The sequence below is a fragment of the Nerophis ophidion genome, linkage group LG13 (assembly GCF_033978795.1).
Source record: "Nerophis ophidion isolate RoL-2023_Sa linkage group LG13, RoL_Noph_v1.0, whole genome shotgun sequence".
Lineage (NCBI taxonomy): Eukaryota > Metazoa > Chordata > Actinopteri > Syngnathiformes > Syngnathidae > Nerophis > Nerophis ophidion.
This window is the reverse complement of record NC_084623.1, coordinates 20116336-20140380: the sequence shown is the minus strand read 5'-3', so window position 1 is coordinate 20140380 and position 24045 is coordinate 20116336. Positions and strand designations below refer to the sequence as shown.

General features: G+C 44.8%; 2 protein-coding genes across 2 annotated transcripts; both read right to left on the bottom strand.

The window, feature by feature from the left end:
- Positions 1-420: 420 nt before the first annotated feature.
- On the bottom strand, positions 421-1593 carry LOC133564920 (trace amine-associated receptor 13c-like). The gene is made up of 2 exons (XM_061919449.1): positions 1421-1593; positions 421-1231 (listed from the first exon to the last, which is right to left on the bottom strand). The coding sequence occupies exons 1-2, from the start codon at positions 1591-1593 to the stop codon at positions 421-423; spliced, it is 984 nt and encodes a 327-aa protein (XP_061775433.1).
- A 5484-nt stretch (positions 1594-7077) lies between these two features.
- On the bottom strand, positions 7078-8223 carry LOC133564919 (trace amine-associated receptor 1-like). The gene is made up of 2 exons (XM_061919448.1): positions 8048-8223; positions 7078-7888 (listed from the first exon to the last, which is right to left on the bottom strand). The coding sequence occupies exons 1-2, from the start codon at positions 8221-8223 to the stop codon at positions 7078-7080; spliced, it is 987 nt and encodes a 328-aa protein (XP_061775432.1).
- Between the last annotated feature and the right edge of the window lie 15822 nt (positions 8224-24045).

Below are 24045 nucleotides of genomic sequence, written 5' to 3'. Positions count from 1 at the left end.
GGGGTAGGGTACTTCAAAGAATAAAGGTTGAGAACCCTTGCATCCATCCATCCATCCATTCAATTCCCACTGTTTGTCCCACCGCCCTGAAATAAGGGAGAGCTTTTCAAAGAATGGTGCACATGACGGTGTCTCCTCGAAATGGTGTGAAAACATTTCAATAGTGCAGTATTTTTTCATGACGATCGATATCAAAAAGTCTTAGAGTCTGTTGTCGCGTTGTCATTTCGAGCAAAAAGATTCATCAAATAAAATTCACTTTATATGGCCAACGTATACAGGAGAGGATTCAGGATGAATGTACATAAATCCCATTAAAATGTACTCTATCTAGATAAAAGAGATATCAAATAATGACATCAAGCAACTGGTTAACTGATGTATGAGATTTCCGCTGAAAATGAATATGACCCTTTTTATTTACAGAATGTTGTCCCCCCGGGAGCCAGGCTGCAGTATGTGCAGGGTGATAATGTGTCTTATGGCTCTTCTGAACCAAGAATAAAACAAGGCATATATCAAAGGGTTTAAAAAGGAGTTGAAATAGAACACATTAATCACAAGCATTAGATATGCGGCAACAGAGACACCTGTAAGAGTTACAATGTAAAATGGACAGAAACATGTGAGGAAGACAAGGACAAGGACACCAAGAGTCCTGGCTGCCTTCAATTCTGACTTCTTTGCTCTTACAGCGACTGTATGCTGTGGTTTGACTGATGTAACATGAGAGCGGATGGCTCGGGCCTGAGACAAAGCAACCACAAACACTCTCATGTACAGAGTGACGATGATGCTGAGAGGAAGGATGAAGGTCACGACAACATCAACAATTCCTGCATTGTAGTCAATAATAACGGCGCACTCTCCATAGCAGGACTGATACTTTCCAGAATGAGCCAGCTGATCCTTTAAAATGATGCTGCTGTAGAGGAGAGCAACGAACCAACAAAGGCAAACACAAAGTTGAACTCTTTTTACAGTGACTATGGTGCTGTAACGCAGAGGATCACAAATAGCAACATAACGGTCCACTGATATCAGCACCATGTTTCCCACTGAGGCAGACGTCATGAAATAGGACAAATAGTTATACAACAAGCACAGGACATCACCAAGAGTCCAACATGATGTTTGTCGCACTATTTCTCCAGGCATCACCAGAAGGCCCACCAGAAAGTCGGAGACAGCCAGAGAGAGGAGAAGGACGTTGGTTGGAGTGTGGAGCTGCCTGGAGACAAAGAAAAAATAAAGAAGACAACATATGTCCTTAGTGGACTAAAGAGAATTAAAGGCAAGAGATAATTAAGAGTTCACACAGAAAATGAGATAGGACACTGAAAACGACACATTGAAAATTGTATAAATGTCATGCAACAGGTTATATCAGGAACATGATGGTTTGAAAATGAATACGTGCCTGAAATGGGAGATTGAGATGATGACCAACAGGTTGAGAATCGCTGTGAAGATGCAGATGATGGACAACAGAACGCTCAAGAGAACACCTTCAGACCAATGAGAAGTGGGCTTCAGGCAAGATATGTTGATGAGTTGAGGAAAGCAGACCTTTGATTTGTCCTCGATCTCCATGGTCTGGAAGAAGAAGCTTGAACTCTGCCAGATTTCTGTCCAAACCTTTCCTTCATAAATCTCATTTATGTCTTCATCTGTGTTGAATCTCCCCTTCAGTGAGCCGACGTCAATGACTCGCTGTGCTCTCATTGGTGGAATAAACGGCCACTGTTCGAAGTCCTCCGGATGAACGTAAACACCGAGCATACATGAAACACAGGTTGTGAGCCGGACCCAAGTGGGCACTACCCTTTAGGGGATTGGACGTTTGTCTGAGTTCAGGGTACCAATAACATACAAGCATGATGATAATAATAACAATAAAAATAACAGGGGTTAGTTGTCTTTTTTTGTAGTTTAAGAGCAAAATGAACATACAGGATTCCAATATTTCTGAACGATTAGTTCCAATGCCAACAATAATCTGGATGTCATGGTCATCATTGCTCACTGCTACACAAGAAGGTAAATACAATGAATACAAATATATAAACCCAACAGTTTTGTTTTTGCTCCCCTTTTTCATGAATTGAACTCAAAGATCTACAACTTTTACTATACACACAAAATACATATTCCTCTCAAATATTGTTCACAAATCTGTCCAAAACTGATAGTGAGCATTTCCATCCATCCATTTTCTACCGCTTATTCCCTTTGGGGACTCAGGGGGCGCTGGTGCCTATCTCAGCTACAATCGGGTGGAAGGCGGGGAACACCCTGGACAAGTCGCTATCTTATCGCAGGGCCAACACAGATAGACGGACAACATTCACACTCACATTCACACACTAGGGCCAATTTAGGGTTGCCAATCAACCTATCCCCAGGTGCATGTCTTTGGGAGTGGGAGGAAGCCGGAGTACCTGGAGGGAACCCACGCAGTCATGAGGAGGACATGCAAACTCCACACAGAAAGATCTCGAGCCTGGGATTGAACCCAGGACTACTCAGGACCTTTGTATTGTGAGGCAGAAGCACTAACCCCTCTAACCACCGTGCTGCCCGTGAGCATTTTTTCTTTGCTAAAATAATTCATCTCACCTCACAGGTGTGGCATATCAAGATGCTGATTAAACAGGTGTGCTTTAGGATGACCACGATAAAAGGCCACTCTGAAGTGTGCAGTTTTCTCACACAGCACAATGCCACAGATCTCGCAAGTTTTGAGGAATGCTTACTGCAGGAATGTCCACCAAAGCTGTTGCTCGTGAATTGAATGTTAATTTCACTACCATAAGCCGTCTTCAAAGGCGTTTCAGAGAATTTGGCAGTACATCCAACAGGCTTCACAACCACAGACCACGTGTAACCATGCCAGCCCATGAAATCCACAACCTCCAGCAGGAGAACTTCAATGATCATCTGAGACCAGCCACCTAGACAGCCGCTGGTTTGCATAATCATAACCAATTGTGTTACTATTATTATAGTAACATCTATGATGTTATGGGAACCAATTTAACCTAAAATATATTTACTTCAAAAAAGATTCCTGATGACACAGCTTTGTATTTGTGTAGGGTAGACATAAGTATCATGCTTCTGTTTTTTTGTGGAAAATAAAAGACAACAGTAGTGGTGTCCATCCATCCATCCATCCATCCATCCATCCATCCATCTCTTTCCGCTTATCCAAGGTCGGGTTGCGAGAGCAGCAGCTTAAGCAGGGAAGCCCTGACTCCCCTCTCCCCAGCCACTTCATCAACTCCTGCCGGGGGATCCTGAGGCATTCCCGGATGACAGAGCTTCTCACCCTATCTCTAAGGGAGAGTCATTTCAGCCGCTTGTACCCGTGATCTTGTCCTTTCGGTCATAACCCAAAGCTCATGACCATAGGTGAGGATGGGATTGTAGATGAACCGGTAAATTGAGAGATTTGCCTTCTGGCATGGGAGCTGTTCAGATGGTGTCGCCCAGCGTCATGCTAAGCCACAGCCTCTAGCACGGCCACCACCACCAGTTCTTCGGCCTGCCAAGCCACAGCCGCCAGCCCGCCCACGCCACCGGTCTTTCGGCCTGCTTAGCGGCAACCTCCGGTCCGGCCTCCGCCACCGGTTTTTTGACCTGCCAAGCCGCAACCCCCAGCTAGGCCACGTCCACCTGCACAGCGGCAAGCTGCAACACGGCTAGCACCTATCGCTGCTCCAAAGCTAGCACCACAACATGCACCAAGTCCACGGCTAGCACCAAGTCCACATCCACAGCTAGCACCAAGTCCAAGTCCATGGCTAGCACCAAGTCCAAGTCTACGGCCAGCACCAAGTCCAAGTCCACGGCTAGCACTAAGTCCAAGTCCACCGCTAGCACCAAGTCCACATCCACAGCTAGCACCAAGTCCAAGTCCACGGCTAGCACCAAGTCCAAGTCTACGGCTAGCCCCAACTCCAAGTCCACGGCTAGCACTAAGTCCAAGTCCACGGCTAGCACCAAGTCCAAGTCCACGGCTAGCACCAAGTCCATGCCAAGCCCCAGTGCCTGCATCATGCCGGGCCCCAGTGCCTGCACCACGCCAGGCCCCAGTGCCTGCTCCACAACAGGTACCATTGCCTGCACCACAACAGGTACCATTGCCTGCACCACGCCAAGCTCAAGTGCATGCTTCACAACAGGTACCATTGCCTGCACCACAACAGGTATCATTGCCTGCACCACAACAGGTACCATTGCCTGCACCACAACACGCTCCAGTGCCTGCACCACGCCAAGCTCCAGTGCCTGCACCAAACCAAGCTCCAGTGCCTGCACCACGCCGGGCCCCAGTGTCTGCACCACGCTGGGCCCCAGTGCCTGCACCACAACAGGTACCATTGCCTGCACCACGACAAACTCCAGTGCCTGCACTACGCCAAGCTTCAGTGCCTGCACCACGCCGGGCTCCAGTGCCTGCACCACAACAGGTACCATTGCCTGCACCATAACAAGCTCCAGTGCCGCCAGTAGCAGCTCCACGCCGCCAAGCTCCAGTGCCGCGAGTAGCAGCTCCATGCCGCCAAGCTCCATTGCCGCCAGTAGCAGCTCCACGCCGCCAAGCTCATGTTCCGCCAGTAGCAGCTCCACGCCAAGACCCACCACGCAAAGATCCGCGCCTGACGCACCAAGCCAAGCTTCGCCGCCTGCCACGATGACGACGCGTCCGCCTCCTCGTCGGCCACGGACGTGGCAGTTACTTGGTCGTCCACCACGCCAGGTGCGCCAACCTTCTCGTCGGCCACGGATTTGGCCCTTTCCGGGGCGCCCACCTCATCAGGTACAGCGGGCCTCTACGCGTCGCCGCCACCTAACTCTTCCCTGGTGGATACGGTGACACGTGGTCTGGCGACCCACCGTCATGTCCCTCTCCCGCCCTCCCATGACTATTGATCATTTTTTTGGACATCTGGGATCTGTCCTTGACGAGGGGGCTCATTCACGTCTATGGGATCATGTTTTGTTTTGGTCATGTTCGATTTAGTTTTTGGGACAATCAGTTCCTATTTTTGCACTTCCTGGTTTGTATTGTTACCATAGCAACTCAATAGTTTCACCTGTCATGTCACGCACCTGTTCAATCACCTGTATTATTTAAACCAAAAGTTTCCAGGGAGTCAGCCTGGCGACTTTATTTTTACTCCCTTCATGCCATGCCATGCCTGTTAACCACACTGTTTATAGTTTCCCTTCTGCCCATGCCACGTAAGTTTTTTTTTTTTTATGTCACAGTCATTGAGTTTTGTTTTTTGTTCCTAGTCATGCCCTTGTGCTAGTTTTTGTTTACAGTAGTCAAGTTTGTTCTCCACCATCGTGCGCGCCTTTTGTTAGCCTTTTGTTAGCCTTTTGTTAGTTATAGTGTTAAAAATAAAGGATGTACTTACATTCACGTCTTGCTCGTGCCAACTTTCCTTTGCATTCCGGAAAAACAAACCCCAAAGTCCACGCCTTGACAGGAGTGACAGATTGTTTGGTAAACGTATAGCATGTTCTATATGTTATCGTTATTTGAATGACTCTTACCATAATATGTTACGTTAACATACCAGGCACCTTCTCAGTTGGTTTATATGCGTCATATAACGTACACTTGTTCAGCCTGTTGTTCACTATTCTTTATTCATTTTAAATTGCCTTTCAAATGTCTATTCTTGGTGTTAGATTTTCTCAAATAAATTTCCCCCCAAAATGCGACTTATACTCCATATATGTTTTTTTCCTTCTTTATTATGCATTTTCGGCCGGTGCGACTTATACTCCGAAAAATATGGTATCGTATCACTCTGCACTTTTGTTTACAAAGGTCCTAACTTTCTTGTGAGTTAAGTAAAGTACAGTACAACGCTACCTTTCCCTACATGTTCAATATTAAAGTGACACTTTCTCTGGCAATACTTTATTTAGACATTTTATTTATTGTTTTGGTTGTGTACAGTATATTGTGAGGATCCCCAACCCCTTCCTTAAAAGGCTGTGATTTTTATTCAAGTGCAAATTTTTGCTTAGAGTATATTATATTTTAATTGTTGGTTTATTTTATTTAACTTGGAGGTGTAAAAAGTTTGCATTCCAATTACGATGATAAAATTAAAGGGTAATACTAATAAATTGCATTTGACAGAGTATAATTGCATTAATATTATTATGTATTATCATAACTTAAGTGATTAACTTGGTCTCAAAATACTCCTGAGAATAATATTGTTTATTGGCGAGAATTTCTAGGTCAATATATCACCAGCAAAATTTGTTATCCGCCCAGGCCTAAAAACAATATTTCAAAATCTAAGTATTTTTTTTTTAATCACAGATTCAACAGTCCGTTTCGTCATTTACAGCTAAAAGATTCATCAAATAAAATTAACTATGTATGCCGTAATTTTCGGACTTTAAGTCGCTATGTTTTTCATAGTTTGGCCAGGGGTGCGACTTATACTCAGAAGCGACTTATGTGTGAAATTATTAACACATTACCGTAAAATATCAAATAATATTATTTAGCTCATTCACGTAAGAGACTAGACGTGTAAGATTTCATGGGATTTAGCGATTAGGAGTGACAGATTGTTTGGTAAACGTATAGCATGTTCTATATGTTATAGTTATTTGAATGACTCTTACCATAATATGTTACGTTAACATACCAGGCACCTTCTCAGTTGGTTATTTATGCGTCATATAACGTACACTTATTCAGCCTATTGTTCACCATTCTTTATTTACTTGAAATTGCCTTTCAAATGTCTATTCATGGTGTTCGGTTTTATCAAATACATTTCCCCATAAAATGCGACTTATACTCCAGTGCGACTTATATAGGTTTTTTTCCTTCTTTATTATGCATTTTTGGTAGGTGCGACTTATACTCCGAAAAACACGGTAAATCATTCATCGCTTAACTGGGTGTAAATACAGCAAAACTCATTAATATATACATCTACAGTTTAGAAAATATACTGCCAAACCACACTAAACTACTGGTTACCTGATTCATGTGATCCACTGTACTGAAATTGAATATGACCATTTTATTTACAGAATGTTGTCCCCCCACGAGCCAGGCTGCAGTATGTGCAGGGTGATGATGTGTCTTATGGCTCTTCTGAACCAAGAATAAAACAAGGCATATATCAAAGGGTTTAAAAAAGAATTGAAATAGAACACATTAATCACAAACACTAGATATGAAGCACTAGAGACACCTGTAACAGTTACAATGTAAAATGGACAGAAACACATGAGGAAGACAAGGACAAGGATACCAAGAGTCCTGGCTGCCTTTAACTCAGATTTCTTTGCTCTTACAGCAACTGCATGCTGTGGTTTGACTGATGTAACATGAGAGCGCATGGCTCGGGCCTGAGACAAAGCAACCACAAATACTCTCACGTACAGAGTGACAATGATGCTGAGAGGAAGGATGAAGTTTACGACCAGATCTATAATTCCTGCATTGTAGTCAATAGCAGCAGCACACTCTCCATAGCAGGATTGATACTTTCCAGGATGAGCCATTTGATCCCTGAATATAATGCTACAATAGAGGAGAACAAAGAACCAGCTGAGACAAACACAAATCTGAACTCTTTTTACAGTGACTTTGGTGTTATAATGCAGAGGATCACAAATAGCAACATAGCGATCCACTGATATCAGCACCATGTTTACGACTGAGGCAGACGTCATGAAGTAGGACACATAGTTATACAACAAGCACAGGACATCACCAAGAGTCCAACAGGATGTTTGTCGCACTATTTCTCCAGGCATCACCAGGAAGCCCACCAGAAAGTCGGAGACAGCCAGAGAGAGGAGAAGGAAGTTGGTGGGAGTGTGGAGCTGCCTGGAGACAATCAAAGAAGAATGAAGACAACATTTGTTCTAAGTGGACTAAAAAAGACAGAGTTCAACACAGTTCACACAGAAAATGAGATAGGACACATTGAAAAAAACGTATAAAAGTCATGCAGCGTGCTGCATTAGGAAAATGACAAGTAAGTGCCTGAAATGGGAGATTGAGACGATGACCAGCAGGTTGAGAACCACAGTGACGATGCATATGATGGCCAGCAGAACACTCAAAAGAACACCTTCAGACCATTGAGCTGTGGGTTTTCTGCAGGAGATGTTGATGAGTTGAGGAAAGCACAACTCTGCCTGGTCGTCCGTCTCCATCATCCGAAAGAAATATGAAGTTCGAACTCTGACAGATTTATGTCTGAACCGCTCTCTTATAGATTTAATTTCTGTCTTCCTGGATGTTCATTCCTCCCCTCATTAAGCTGACATCATTGACTCTTTGAGCTCTCATTGGTGGACCAGACCGTCACTGTTTGAATCCCACTCAATGAACGTGAACAAGTGTTGTAATACATGACACAGTGTGTATACTTGCAGGACTGGGTGGGCCTGGCTCATTGTTAACTAAGGTGGAAAAGTGGTGAGCAACGTTCCCTCTAAGCTCACGCGCTCTGTGCCCACGGCAATTCTATGCCGCGCACAAAATCCAATTTAAAAAATAGGCAATTGTCAAAGTAACTGGCTACAAGAGGCCACAGAGACAACCGTTTTCGTTATCACTGTTCAATGATTGTAACATTTGTCGAGACGCTTTAAGGAGGACAATAATTCCATCGATCAGTTTATTGAGCAAAACTCTTTATAAACGCTAAACAATTTCCATCTAGCAAAGCTGGTCATTTTCTGCCGTACAAAGCAGACCAAAACCAACGTTGCCATCTGTCATATCAACAGCAGCCGCTCGCTCTTTCTCACTTGTCCCAACACATGCACATATGGCACTGAGCCAGTGATGCGTTTACAGCCACCAAAAAGTCGGACATTTCCGAAACCGCACATTATGTGTAATTCCAGGTCATTACACTATGATTTACCAATTAAATGTGTGCTCATTCTACTGTCATTTATTAAGAATCTTAATTTATGGACGGTAACAGTTTGAGATGCTACCTCAGTAGAAGCATTTAAGTCTCACCTTAAAACTCATTTGTATACTCTAGCCTTTAAATAGACCTCCTTTTTAGACCAGTTGATCTGCCGCTTATTTTCTTTTTCTCCTCTGTCCCCCCCTTCTTGTGGAGGGGGTCCGGTCCGATGACCATGGATGAAGTACTGGCTGTCCAGAGTCGGGACCCAGGATGGACCGTTCGTCGGGACCCAGGATGGACCGCTCGCCTGTGTATCGGTTGGGGACATCTCTACGATGCTGATCTGACTCCGCTTGGGATGGTTTCCTGTGGACGGGACTCTCGTTGCTGTCTTGTATCCGCTTTGAACTGAACTCTCGCGGCTGTGTTGGAGCCACTATGGATTGAACTTTGACAGAATCATGTTAGACCCGCTCGACATCCATTGCTTTCGGTCCCCTAGAGGGGGTTGCCCACATTTGAGGTCCTCTCCAAGGTTCTCATAGTCATCATTGTCACTGGCGTCCCACTGGGTGTGAATTCTCCTAGCCCACTGGGTGTGAGTTTTCCTTGCCCTTATGTGGGTTCTTCCGAGGATGTCGTAGTCGTAGTGGTTTGTACAGTCCTTTGAGACATTTGTGATTTAGGGCTATATAAATAAACATTGATTGATAAATAACAATCATGAAATGCTGATATTATATTAAAGAAATACTAATAAAAAGAAATGTATTTTACAAACGGAAAGTTACAGGAATGTACACATGATCCAGTGCTTACATCTCATTGTGCAACATGTTAATGTTTTAATGGGAACTAAATTCGATATCTGAAAGGGGTACAAATGATTTCCAAAGCAGGACCCCACCCAGACATACAATACTAATATACAGCTCATGAAAAACAATATTTGTTGTTCTTGTCATTGTAAGTGGGCCAAAAAACTTACATTGATAAATGATCACATGGAAGTGACTGCTGTCATTTGATTATAATAATAAGGAATGTAGCTTGTTATTTAGTCGGGTTTGGGACAGGTGTGCTGCAGGTGTGGCCACAGTGCGCACGTCTGATGTTGCTCACATCTGCTCCACTGAATGCTCAAGGAGTTTTCGCGTTTGCTCGCACACATGAAAAATTGGAGGGAACATTGGTGGTGAGGAAGGGGCCAACTGGACACTGTGATATGCTGTGTCTTTTAGAGTGTTGGTGATGGGTGATTGGCTGGGTTCAAAGTCTTCTGCCATCCGGATACAATTTATGATCCTTGATGTCCCTCATGTAACTATGTAAGGAAAAAGGACCATTAGAGCCCATTTTCCACAAAATGTCCAGGAACTTTAAGTTGGTGGAAACATTTGTTTCCGGAACTAGACAGATCTTGTCAACCTGTGTGTTCTGCCACACTTCAAAGTTCAGTGTAGTACAAATCAGGCGCATGATGTATGAGAAAGTGGTGTATTTCTATATTGATCACATTTGTAAAGAGACAGACAATATTTGGTCAGATGTATTTATTATTGTTAATATTTAATCATTATTTATGAATCGCATTATTTTTGCATTAAAAGATTGCAGTTCGTACAAAATGCGGCTTCTACACTTTTGACGAGAACAAGAAAGCTCAATCATGTTACGCCTAAACTGGCTCCTGGTACACTTAAGGTGCGACTTTAAGCTTGTATTACTCACTTACAAAATACTAAACGGATTAAGAGCATCGTAACTTGCTGATTGTACTGTACCCGATGTTCCATCCCCCAAATCTACATTCCAAAAACTTTGGCCTTTTAGTGAACTCCAGAGCCCCCCCAAAAAACTGCATTCTCTGCAATTAATTAAAGTCTCACTTTAAAACTTTGAAATAGATCCCCTTTTCAAAAAGTAGATTTGCCACTTTTTGCGCCCCCTTCTCCTGCCTGGATAGCATAGAAAGTGGCCACGGTTAATTTCTGGAGAGGTACCAATCAGGAGGAAATGTTATCTGACCCGAATTGAGACCCGAGATGGACCACTCTTCCATGCACAGCTACAGACATCTGTGCATAGCTGACTGGATGAGAGTAGAAGAAGATACACAAGGATGTCGAGGGGAGGAGAGAGGCGTCAAAAGTCCGTGTCCAGGCGGGAAGTTGAGATCCAAGATGCAGCCAGGGAACCAGAGGGAACGCGGGGAGACGAGACACAAAGCTTGTGACGTGGGAACAAAGGCAGGCTGCAGAGAGGTGACAAGGAGGACATGTGACCAATGAACACGGAGGGGGAGAAACACAGAGAGAATGCATAGAGCTTGGTTAGTTGGCCTATTGTACTGGAACAGATGACTACGTTCTTGCCCCGGATAGTCGGTTAAGAAGGCAGGAGAGCTCATCAACAACAGGTGTGCAGATTGCTGATTGATTGCAGATTGCTGATTGCAGCTGGAGATGAGCGCCCGCGGGCGTGTCCAGAGGTACGCTGCGCGGAAGTCATTGAGGAATGTGCAGCGGCATGCGCTTGCACCGTGACACACATGGGATCTTTTTCAGCTTTTCTTTGCCCGAATGTGTGTTTAGATCAGGGGATCTCGTGAGTTGCTGAACATTATAAATATTCCTAAAAAAGATTACCCTTAAAGGGGACTTATTGTGGAAAACCAACTTTTCTTACCTGTTGGCACCTGTTTTTGTGTATTTGGGATCTGCATAATATTATATCATAATACGACTCCTTTTATGGTCTTCAGACAGAAAGGTAAAAAATTAACTGAATAGGTACATTACCCCCCCAAAATTAGCAGGGGTAAAAGTTGTAACAATGTTTACCAGTTTACTAAGCATATACCTGTTTCCTTACTTCCCCAATTTTTTTGTAAACCATTTAAAAATGATTTAACAACAGATTGGTAAAACTGTTCTTTAAAAGTTGAATACTTGTGGGCAAGGCAAAGTTATTTTTATGTTAATACCAGCAATTAAAAAGGCAAAAACAAATACATATCAAAAGCTCTGTAAAATACTTTAATTCCATTAGTCGATCAAAAGATTAAAAAGTAAAATAGTTCTCAGCTCTAATACGTGCAGTGAAAGACCCTTTACATGTTTCAGCTGATTTCCTTTTACGAGGGGGAAAAGAGTCCAGAAAGTGAAAATTGTAAAATTATTTTGCGCCATATAAACCTCATTTGTAAAGTTATGAAGGACTTAACGTTAATACTATTTGCAGACGATACCACAATTTGTTTAGAAGAGAACACAAAGAAGTTAACGAATAGCTTGAAATTATGGTTTGATAAAAATACTATCCATAAATCTAAATACATCATGATTTACAGCAACAGTGGAAAATGTATTCAAAAACAAATACAACTCCAGGGCATAGAGCCGCAGACCATGGGTCACCTGTCACGTTTGGAACGCATATTGATGCGCAAAGGTGTCACCCCCAGATGCAGCAGGACCAGACAGGCAGGATGGCAGGTAAGAGCTGATTTTAATATACAAAAAGGTAAACGAACACTTGTACAAAACAGAAAAGAAACGGCGTGCCTACGCACGGGAAGCTAATGCTAAAATTAGCAGAGAGTTCAAACAGTCCAAAAAGAGCGTGCCGAGCGCTCGGAAGCTAAGATGGGACTTAACGAGCAAACAAGGACTTAGATAAACAAAAACGTGAATGTTGCATATAACAAATGATGAACCAAGGACGAACTGAAGAATAATGCAGGCTTAAATACTAACGTAACAATTGACATCAGGTGTGCGTAAAAAGCATAGCAGCTGGGACAAATCAGAAACCATGGTAAGCAAAAACAGGAAGTGCACACACAAACTTAGCACCGGAAGAGTCCAAACAATCAAAAACCAAAAAGGACTCAAAAAACAGACAAAAGATGTGATCCGGGAAGAGGATCGCAACATGACCCCCCCCCTTAAGGGACAGATTCCAGATGTCCCCCCCCAAAAAAACATACAAAGAACCCCCCAACCCCACAACAAGACAGTCCAAAAGTGAAGGGAGGGCGGAGGGAGGACATGGCGGAGGGTCGCCAAGTCCTGTGTCCCCGAATCCACCGAGGACACGACAGGTGGCGTCGGCAGATGGAATGCCACTGCCGCAGAAGTCTTGGCGGCCGACCTCTTAGAGGCCACATCCGTGGCCGACGTGGAGATGGATGCGTCCTATGAGGAGGACGCCCAGGTTATGGTCACACTCGTGGCCGACGTGGAGGTGGAAGGGTCGGAGCTGGCCTGGCAGCAGCAGGCGAAGGTACGGAGGCTGCAGCCGAAGCAGACACGGATGCAGGTGCTGATGCCGGTGGAGAAGCAGGTGCTGATGCCGGCCGAGGAGCAGGTGCTGATGCCAGCCGAGGAGCAGGTGCTGATGCCGGCCGAGGAGCAGGTGCTGATGCCGGCCAAGAGGCAGGTGATTATGCCGGTCGAGGAGCAGGTGCTGATGCCGGTCGAGAAGCAAGCGCTGATGCCGGCCAAGGAGCAGGTGCTGATGCCCATTGAGGAGCAAGCACTGGGACCAGCCGAGGAGCAGACACTGGAGTGTGATCCAGACTAGGACTAGGACTATGACTACGATTATAACGTGGGCTGTGACTATGCCTAGACTTGGACTGTGACTAGGGGTCAAACTAGGACTCAGACTAGGAGTCAAACTAGGACTTAGACTATGACACAGTCTATGACTACGACTAGAACTATGACTAGGACTACGACTAGAACTACGACTACGATTTGGACAAGAACAGAGACAAGGACTAGGATTAGCACTAAGACTAGGAGTGGGACTAGAACTAAGACTCGGACCAGGACTCGGACTAGGACTCGGACTACGCATCAGTCTACGAGTCGGTCTACAAGTCAGACCAGGAGTTGGTCCACAGGTCACACCAGAAGTTGGACCAGGACTAGAAGTAGGACTTGGGCAAGGACTAGAACTTGGACTATACACCGGTGGAGAAGGTCCCATAGGCAGTTACCGCCTAGCGGGTCGAAAGACCGGTGGAGGAGGACGCATAGGCGCTTGCGGCCTAGCGGGTCGAAAGAATGGTGGTGGAGGTATAGCAGGTAGCTGCGGCTTAGTGGGTCGCAGCTGTGCTACCTCCGCACCACAGCTACTAGCACTAGCCACCCCCCCTTGAGACGCGGATCCCAGACGCGCTCCCCGTGGCCAAAGACTGACCCTAAGGGTGGGAGTTGGGAGGTCAGGAGGGGGGTAGACTGGGTGGGAGGAAAAGACACAGAGGGAGGGGTTTGAAAATCAAATGACTGCGGAAAAAACAAAATTTGGAAAAAAATCTGTCATAAGAATTATTTTTAGAATAAAACGCCTTAGTGGGTGGCTTACAGAAGGAAAAAACTGCGTCTAAAAAAAAATCTTGGTGGATGACGTCATCCCTAGTGGGAGGGGTGACGTCACTACGGGGAAGTGGAGCATTGTCAATGGAGGGTAGCACTTGCCACACAGCCCAGTAGATAGCGGGTTTGAAAACAAAAGAAGCGGATTTGCCAAACCTCAACGGGGAAAACTGGGCTGGAGTGGATGTGCCGCTGTCCGCGGAAGGAGTCGTCGAGAACAGCGCGGTTTGACAAGGCAATGGCTCCAGGCGGTCCCATGCGAGGTGACGAGATGCTTGGTTCGTCCTGTCACGTTTGGAACGCATATTGATGCGCGAAGGTGTCACCACCAGATGCAGCAGGACCAGACAGTAAGGATAGCAGGTAAGAGCTGATTTTAATATACAAAAAGACCAGACAGAAAGGATAGCAGGTAAGACCTGATTTTAATATACAAAAAGGTGAACGAACACTTGTACAAAACAGAAAAGAAACGGCGTGCCTACGCACGGGAAGCTAATGCTAAAATTAGCAGGGAGTCCAAACAGTCCATGAAGAGCGTACCGAGCGCCCGAAAGCTAAGACGGGTCTTAGCGAACAAACAAGGACTTAGATAAACCAAAACGTGAATGTTGCATATTGCAAGTGATGAACTAAGGACGAACTGAGGAAGAATGCAGGCTTAAATACTAATGTAACAATTGCCATCAGGTGTGCGTAAAAAGTATAGCAGCTGGGACAAATCAGAAACCATGGTAGCCAAAAACAGGAAGTGCACACACAAATTTAGCACTGGAAGAGTCCAAACAATCAAAAAACCAAAAATGACTCAAAAAACAGACAAAAGATGTGATCCGGGAAGTGGCTCGCAACATCACCAACCTATTGAATGCCAAGGGCTATGTTACGGGTACCGAGCAATATCAAGGGCTAACAGTTCTTAAATAAAAAATTTGCTCAGTTTATTTAGTTTTATTAAATAATGAAATTAATGAATAATGATATGTATCTACTAGGATCACAATTCCTCAAATTAACTATCAAAAGTGATTCAAGGAGGTAAGAAATACCAACATGCAACACTATTTCTATTAATACCTGCAATTAGGTTTTTCAAATTATCTCACTTTATCAACATTTCGTGTTTTTTTTTAATAAGGAATCTGCAACGGGAACGAGGATGAGGATGCATGGTGATGCGAAAATTGTTCTCCCGAGATGATGCAGCAGTAACTCGGGGACAGCGTGCTGGTAGGAAATGATTCATTCCAATAAATAATTTACGGACAAGACAAAAAAAAAAAGCAAGCAGAGCGTTTGTCTAGCACAAGGAAAGCTAACGGAATACCTAACGTGAAAACACATAAAACAAAGCTTAGCCCAAGGAACACTTGGGACTAATGTAAAAGCACCAGACTGAGTGAGGGGAAAACCAGGACTAAATAGTTCTCTGATTAGTGTCCGGCAATAGGTGGGCGTCCGGAACACTAATCAGAGGCAGAAGAAAACAGTCAGCGCCCATGACAACCAAGAAACACAAAACAGGGGTGCTGAAACCGAACTTAAACCACAAGTGAATGAAAACCCAAAATCAACTATGATCCAGCACATAATAAAATCGACAATTTAAAAAAATCATTAACTATGTCGCATCACGTTTGTACAAGTATTATTAAATATGAATCAATATAAGTTTTAGTTGAGGCATGACGATATTATGACATGCGTAGTGCCAGCCTTGAGGACGGCTGCTTTCAGGCACTGTTGAACATAACGCGCCTCCTCTTTAAACATACAAGCATGAAATATAAGTATTTCCTTGCCATCGGTGTACTTCAGGGATTTCAAATAATGGACAATTCTATTAAAATATTGGCAATTTTAGGAATGAGTTATAATAAACCAGCTTAGGCGAGAGTAGTGAACGCAGCATTTTAAAATTTAACCTGTCAACAAGAAAAAGTAGTTCCCTTCCCCCACAAGTGTCCTGACCTCATGGTAAAATACCGACCGGTGTCTCACCTTCCCTTTATTTAGAAAATCCTCCAAAAAATTGTTGCACAGCAGCGAAATGAACACTTAGCGTCTTACAATCTCTGTGAACCCTTTCAATCCGGTTTCAGGGCAAATCACTGTATGGAGACAGCCCTCGCAAAAATGACTAATGATCTATTGCTAACGATGGATTCTGATGCGTCATCTATGTTTGTCATGATCCGCTACTCGGATCATGGCATATTCTGGTTTTGTTCTGTTTATCACATTCTGTCTAGTATTGGTCATGCTCAGTTCCTGGTGGCACTTCCTATTTTGTTCCGTTTCCATAGTTACCCATTTGTGTCGCCTGCCTTGTGTTTCTCACACGCACCTGCTTTTTGATTATCCTCCCTATTTAAGCCTGCCTTGGTTTGCCTTTCGGTCTCGCAGTGTAATTTGCTTTTTGATGCAACAGGTGACGTCGCTACTCCCGCTTGTGGTAAAGTACTTTTTGAACTTGTTAGCTTCCACGCTATTCCTCCGTTGTGTTTATTTCCCTAGCTCACATGCTAGCGTCCTTAGTTCTTTCTCGCTCACATGCTAGTTCTGTTGGTTTTGTTGTTAGTGCCTTTGTGCAAGTATTTCTGTTCTTAATCTGTTCTTTAGTATAAATAAATAATTTCTTACCTTTACGCTGTGTCTTATCCGACTGCATCATTAAGATAACGCAACCGCATCACCACAATGCCAACTAAATGTCACAATACACTGCGAGCACAGAGACGTTGTCTAGCATCGGAAATAGAAACATTTGGTGCGCTTACGGGGAAAATAGCCAAAGCAATGGAGGCTGGGACATTTCGCTGCACGCCGGAGATGATCTGGGGTCCTGGAGGTCTCCAAGCCCCGATAGAGTCCACTCGGTCCAGCGACGTCCCGTCTCGCCCTGCTCACACGCGTCAGCGAAGGCGGAAGCCACAGAGGAAGGCTTCGCCTCGCGAAGGAGACACGCTAACCCCGCCATCACTCTCTCTGGGACACAGCCATTTCCAACCCGTCCAGGACTCACCCTACATGTCTGGTAATCCTTTTTTTGTCCTTCCTTTGACTCGACCGGCTGGCCTGTCAGTCACAGTTACTCCAGCCGTGACGTCACTCCTCCGATGTCTCCTGAGGATAGTGGAGATGAGGAATTTTTTTAAAACATGCACTCCCTCAGTCGTCCACAGGGGACGTAAGTGAAGCTATCACGCTTCTAAAGAACATTTGTTTTCAGTCCCAATATCAGTCTATGTTTTCTAAGACCCCGCCACCTGTGACCTGGGCCCCGCCCCAGATTACTTTTTATCCCACCCAGTCTTTCTCTTCCCGTACCTCCCTCCACCCACCCCTAGAGGCATATTCAGACCACGGGGAACGCGTCTGGCATCCGCTTTTTGAGGTGTTGGGGGGGCTAGTGCTGGTAGCTATGCTACGGAGGTAGCACAGCTGCGCTCAGCCAAGCCTCAACCTCCGGTGCGTCCTCCTCCACCGGTATTCCGGCCTGCCAAACCACTACCTCCTCCTAGGCCGCCTCCACCGGCACCACGGCTAGCTGCACCTGTAGCTAGCCCTAGCCCTAACCCTAACCTTAGCCCTAGTCCAAGCCCTAGCCCTAGTCTAAGCCCTAGCCCTAGCCCAAGTCCTAGCCCAAGCCATAGTCACAGCCACAGTCACCGTCATAGTCCTAGTCCTAGCCATAGTTCGAGTCCTGGTCCGTGTCTTAGTCTTAGTCCTAGTCATAGTCACAGTCCTATTCTTAGTCCTGGTCCTTGTCTTAGTCATAGTCCCAATTCTAGTCCTAGTCATAGTCCCAGTAAATAGTCATAGTCTTAGTCTTAGTCACAGTCTTAGCCTTTGTCCTAGTCCTGGTCATAGTCTTAGTTTAAGTCTGTGTCATTGTCCTAGTCCAGGTCTGGATCCCACTCCAGCACCTGACTTTTTGCTGGATTCCTCTCCAGCACCGGACTCTGGGCTGGATCCCATTCCAGCACCAGACACTGTGCTGGATCCCACTCCAGCACCGGACTCAGTGCTGTATTCCACTCCAGTACCTACTCCTCGGCTGGCATCAGCACCAGTGCCTGCACTGCGGCTGATACCAGTGCCAGCACCGCGGCTGATACCAGTGCCAGCACCGCGGCTGATACCAGTGCCAGCACCCCGGCGGGTACCACTGCCAGCACCGCGGCTGATACCAGTGCCAGCACCGCAGCTGATACCAGTGCCTGCACCGCGGCTGATACCAGTGCCAGCAACGCGGCTGATACCAGTGCCTGTTTCCTCGACGACGCCGCCTGTCTCCTCGACGACGCCGCCTGTCTCCACGATGACGCCGCCTGTCTCCACGACGACAACGACGCCACCTTCTTCAGCTACAGCAACCGCACCGTCTTCGCCTGCTGCACTCCGGCCTGATTTGGTTGCAGTCCCCGCACCTTCGTCTACAGCTTCCAAGCCTGCCGTGACGACGGCCACGGGTATGGCCTCTACGAGGTCGTCCTCCTCGCTGGGCGCCTCCTCCTGTGAGTCGGCCACGGATGTGGCCTCTGCGGGGTCGCCCTTCAGGACATTTGCTGCCGCCGCCTGACTTGTCCTCGGTGGATTCGGGGACGTGCGACCTGGCGACCCTCCGCTGTGTCCTCCCTCCACCCTCCCGTCATGTTTGGACTTTTTCTGTGTTTGTGTGTGTGGGGGGGGGGTTCATGCTAGAGTTTTTGGGACATCTGGTATCTGTTCCTTGAGGGGGGGCTTATGTCATGATCCCATACTCGGATCATGGCATATTCTGGTTTTGTTCTGTTTATCACATTCTGTCTAGTATTGGTCATGCTCAGTTCCTGGTGGCACTTTCTGTTTTGTTCCATTTCCATAGTTACCCATTTGTGTCACCTGCCTTGTGTTTATCACGTGCACCTGCTTTTTGATTATCCTCCCTATTTAAGCGTGCCTTGGTTTGCCTTTCGGTCTCGCAGTGTAATTTGCTTTTTGATGCAACAGGTGACGTGGCTACCCCCGCTTGTTGAACTTGTTAGCTTCCACGCTATTCCTCCGTTGTGTTTATTTCCCTAGCTCACATGCTAGCGTCCTTAGTTCTTTCAAGCTCACATGCTAGTTCCGTTGGTTTTGTTGTTGGTGCCTATGTGCAAGTATTTCTGTTCTTAGTTTGTTCTTTAGTATAAATAAATAATTTCTTACCTTTATGCTGTGTCTTATCCGACTGCATCATTGAGAGAACGCAACCGCATCACCACAATACCAACTAAACGTCACAATGTTGCTGCTTCTTGATCCTAGTGCTGCTTTCGATACAGTACTTTATTAGAGCGTATCAAAACACGTATTGGTATGTCAGACTTAACCTTGTCTTGGTTTAACTCTTATCTTACTGACAGGATGCAGTGCGTCTCCCATAACAATGTGACATCGGACTATGTCACAGGGTTCGGTTCTTGGCCCTGCACTCTGTAGTACTTACATACTGGCGCTAGGCGACATCATACGCAAATATGGTGTTAGCTTTCACTGTTATGCTGATGCCACCCAACTCTATATGGCCCTAAAACTGACCAACGCGCCGGATTGTAGTCACCAGGAGGCATGTCTTTTAATTAGGGGTGGGCAAATTAGTGCGTTAATTACGAGTTAACTCATCAATCTATTAACGCCGACAATTATTTTATCGCACATTTGCGTATGTTATTTACATGCTTTTATTTTGTTAACGCCTTTTCTTAACAAGATGGCGTCGCCCGGATAAGCTTCGGCTTCGAGGGGCTCTTGGTAAAGATGGAACATTTGGCAAAAATACCGGACAATTCTGCAAATTTCATGGCTGGCTTACAGCGTGGTCACTCCGGGATCATTTACGACCGCCAGACAATTCTGAATGTGGATAGATCGGGCCGTTTTGGACTGAATGAAACGTGCTTGCTAGACCGGGTAGCTAGCATGGGAATACTTTACCGGCTACATCCAGCGGTCTGTGAAGCAGCGGAGAATATGCGTTGTCTGTCTATTTATGAATAATGCAGACGAGGAGTGTTGGCTGAGTTCTTAACGTTTACTTTCAGAGCGTGCATATCACAACATACAAGATGCCGTCATGGCGACACAACCTATACCGGGCTACCGCGCATGCTCGTCACTCCTGTTGCATGATGGGTAGGGTAGTTCTTTTTTCCCCTGGCTCATAACGTCACAATATTGTACCATGTATATGATGCGTTCAGTTTATCAAAGCACCAAGCAAACAATCGGAAAATTCCCATCAATTCCTAGATATGGTCGTAATTATTCTAAGTGCACTACGCAGAATAAACACAACATTATTAATATTGCTACTACGGATAATTTGATCAAAAATTCCCTAAAACAGCCCACTACCTATAATATAGGTTTTTTAAACATAAAATCCCTGATAAAAAAAAATGTTTCTGCTGTTACCTCAGAAATTGCCTGTTCAGATGTTATGATTGTGGCTCAGAGATTTGTAAGTAGATTATATTTATCTTCCATAACAAACAGGATAACTTAAATACCCTGGCAGTGGCAATAAGCTTAAATGTTTGTATTTACATTTTTTGAGTTGATTTTCATAAAATATGCTATTTAACTGCTACTGTTTAACAAGGACTGATTTAAATTGTGTTTGCACAACAAATTTTTTGGCGCTTTTGTTCATGTGGGAGAATATTCCAATAAAGGTGCACTACACACTACTTTTGAATTCATTATTGGGCTTTGCGTATAAAATGCAGTTAATCGAGATTAATCGGACAAATAGTGCGATTAACTTTGATTAAAATTTTTAAACGTTGCCCAGCCCTACTTTTAATTAAATTAAACAATGGATGTCCACTAACTTTTTGAAACTTAACGCCAAGAAAACGAAAATGCTGATTATCGGTCCTGCTAGACACCGACACCTATTTAATAATACCACCTTAATATTTGACAACCAAACAATTACACAATTGCCACCCGAACGCCTCCCTAGGGAGGTGTTTAGGGCACGTCCAGCCGGTAGGAGGCCACGGGGAAGACCCAGGACACGTTGGGAAGACTATGTCTCCCGGCTGGCCTGGGAACGCCTCGGGATCCCCCGGGAAGAGGTAGACGAAGTGGCTGGAGAGAGGGAAGTCTGGGCTTCCCTGCTTAGGCTGCTGCACCCGCGACCCGACCTCGGATAAGCGGAAGATGATGGATGGATGGATGGACAATTACACAAGGCGACTTGGTAAAGAATCTGGGTATTATCCTCCACCCAACTCTCTTGTTTGAGTCACACATTAATCTTTCATCTCCGTAATATCGCTAAAATGTGTTCCATGTTTTCCACTAGCGACGCTAAGCTCCTTATTCATGCGTTCGTTATGTAACGTCTCGATTACTGTAATGTATTATTTTTGGGTCTCCCTATGTCTAGCATTAAACGATTACAGTTGGTACAAAATGTGGCTGTTAGACTTTTGAGAAGAACAAAAAGTCTGATCATATTACGCCTATACTGACTCACCTGCACTGGCTTCCTGTGCGCTTAAGATGTGACTTTAAGGTTTTATTACTTACGTATAAAATACTACACGGTCTAGCTCCAGCCTATCTTGCTGATTGTTTTGTACCATATGTCCCGGCAAGAAATCTGCGTTCAAAGAACTGTGGCTTATTAGTGATTCCCAGAGCCCAAAAAAAGTCTGCGGGCTACATAGCGTTTTCTAATCGGGCTCCAGTACTCTGGAATGCACTCCCTATAACAGTTAGAGGTGCTACCTCAGTAGAAGCATTTAAAACTCATTTGTATACTCTAGCCTTTAAATATACCCCCTTTTTAGACCAGTTGATCTGCCTTTTTTTTCTTTTCTCCTCTGCCCCCCTCTCCCTTGTGGAGGGGGGGCAGGGGGGACACAGGTCCGGTGGCCAGGTATGAAGTGCTGGCTGTCCAGAGTTGGGACACGGGGTGGACCGCTTGCCTGTGCATCGGCTGGGGACATCTCTAAGCTGCTGACCCGTCTCCGCTTGGGATGGTCTCCTGCTGGCCCCAGTATGGACTGAAATCTCACTATTATGTTAGATCCACTATGGACGGGACTCTCACTATTATGTTGGATCCACTATGGACTGGACTCTCACTATTGTGTTAGACCCACTTGACGTCCATTGCTTTTGGTCTCCCCTAGAGGGGGGGGGGGGGGGGGGGGGGGAGTACAAGGTTTCTCATAGTCATTCACATCGACCTCCCACTGGGGTGAGTTTTTTCCTTGCCCTGATGAGGGCTCTGTACTGCTGATGTCGTTGTGGCTTGTGCAGCCCTTTGAGACACTTGTGATTTAGGGCGATATAAATAAACATAGATTGTTTGATTGATTTAATGGTGTCTTATAACTCACTTATGTGTTTCAGTGAGTCAATCGGGCGATAAATATCATGTTCAGCGAGGTTCCCAAGGTGACTTGGAACTTCTGATCAGGAGACGATGAGGAGTCTTGTTGACTGCTGAGGTTTTGTCATGTACACACAAGAACAAGAGTCAGTTTATCCGTTCATTTATATATTACAATATTTTATTTTATTTGATTTGTTTCAATATTTTCATTCTCAAATATACGTCAAAGCACGTGTGATTCAGACTAATAGCAACACAATAAAATAACATTTCTGGCGCATTACAATGGGGAGTGTGCTATTTTTAGAATAGGCAGGGTGACTAATATGGTCCTGGGCGGCGACCCGGTGACCCCTCGCTGTGACATTGACAGGGTAAATGACAATATATTTTACAGGCATTATCCAGGCATAAATACAGTACTTCCATTATAAATAAAGCAAAATATGATAGGCCTCAGCACCGTAAGGAACAAGCGGTAGAAAATGGATGGTTGTTCTGGACCAAAAATCACTATGTATTCTCTACTGCTCACTGGATATACCATATCTGAGTTACTGTGTAGAAATATGGGAAAATAATTACAAAAGTACACTTCATTCATTAACCGTGTTACAAAAAGTCAGTTAGGAGGACATGCAAACTCTTTGTCTACTAAATCCGAAATATAAAGAAAAAAATGTAACATTTATTAGAAAATGTTTACTTTTTTAACATAGCAATATGTTAAATTAAATTACAGAACACATTAAATGGAAAACCTTAAAGGTACTCCAAACTCGAGGTGAATATTGAGTACCGGTATTTTTTGGTACCGGTTCCTGATTAGCTTGGTCCATCGGTGAAGATTCTGGACTAATGATACTGCTATCGATATTTTTTTATCCAGCTGACTGACATAATTATGACACGCTGTTACATTCACTTCAGCTGCCACTGCTACACAATAATATCAGCTTTGAATAATGACAAATAAGGGAGCAACACCAAACAAAAGTTTGCAAAATAACAAAAGTTCCTCAAAGTCACGCAAGCAGTGACAGTTTGAAGTGAGTCACGACCTCCTAACGATCCATTAATCCACAGGCCATTATTAATCCACTCCAAAAGTGAAAAAGGTGAGGTAATATAAGCATCCATAAAGTTGCTGTGAAACAATATGCATCCACTGTGACTGACAGGTCTCTGGTTGCTGTCTGACGTCACTCATTTGTGTCAATAAAACACATCTTGCTTAAATGTGTTTCAGGTCGTTCTGTCTCTTGACTCACTGAGTCTTCTTATAATTGTAGTACACACAAACATGGATCGTTAGCTGTCAACCTCATGTCTTCCGGTCAGTCAT

Bases quoted from the DNA above. Each gene is read 5' to 3' on its own strand.
- LOC133564920 (XM_061919449.1), bottom strand. From the start codon at position 1,593: ATGGAGATCGAGGACAAATCAAAGGTCTGCTTTCCTCAACTCATCAAC. The intron at 1,232-1,420 runs GCACGTATTCAT...CTTTGTCTCCAG, and splicing joins ATCTCAATCTCCCATTTCAG to GCAGCTCCACACTCCAACCA.
- LOC133564919 (XM_061919448.1), bottom strand. From the start codon at position 8,223: ATGATGGAGACGGACGACCAGGCAGAGTTGTGCTTTCCTCAACTCATC. The intron at 7,889-8,047 runs GCACTTACTTGT...GATTGTCTCCAG, and splicing joins GTCTCAATCTCCCATTTCAG to GCAGCTCCACACTCCCACCA.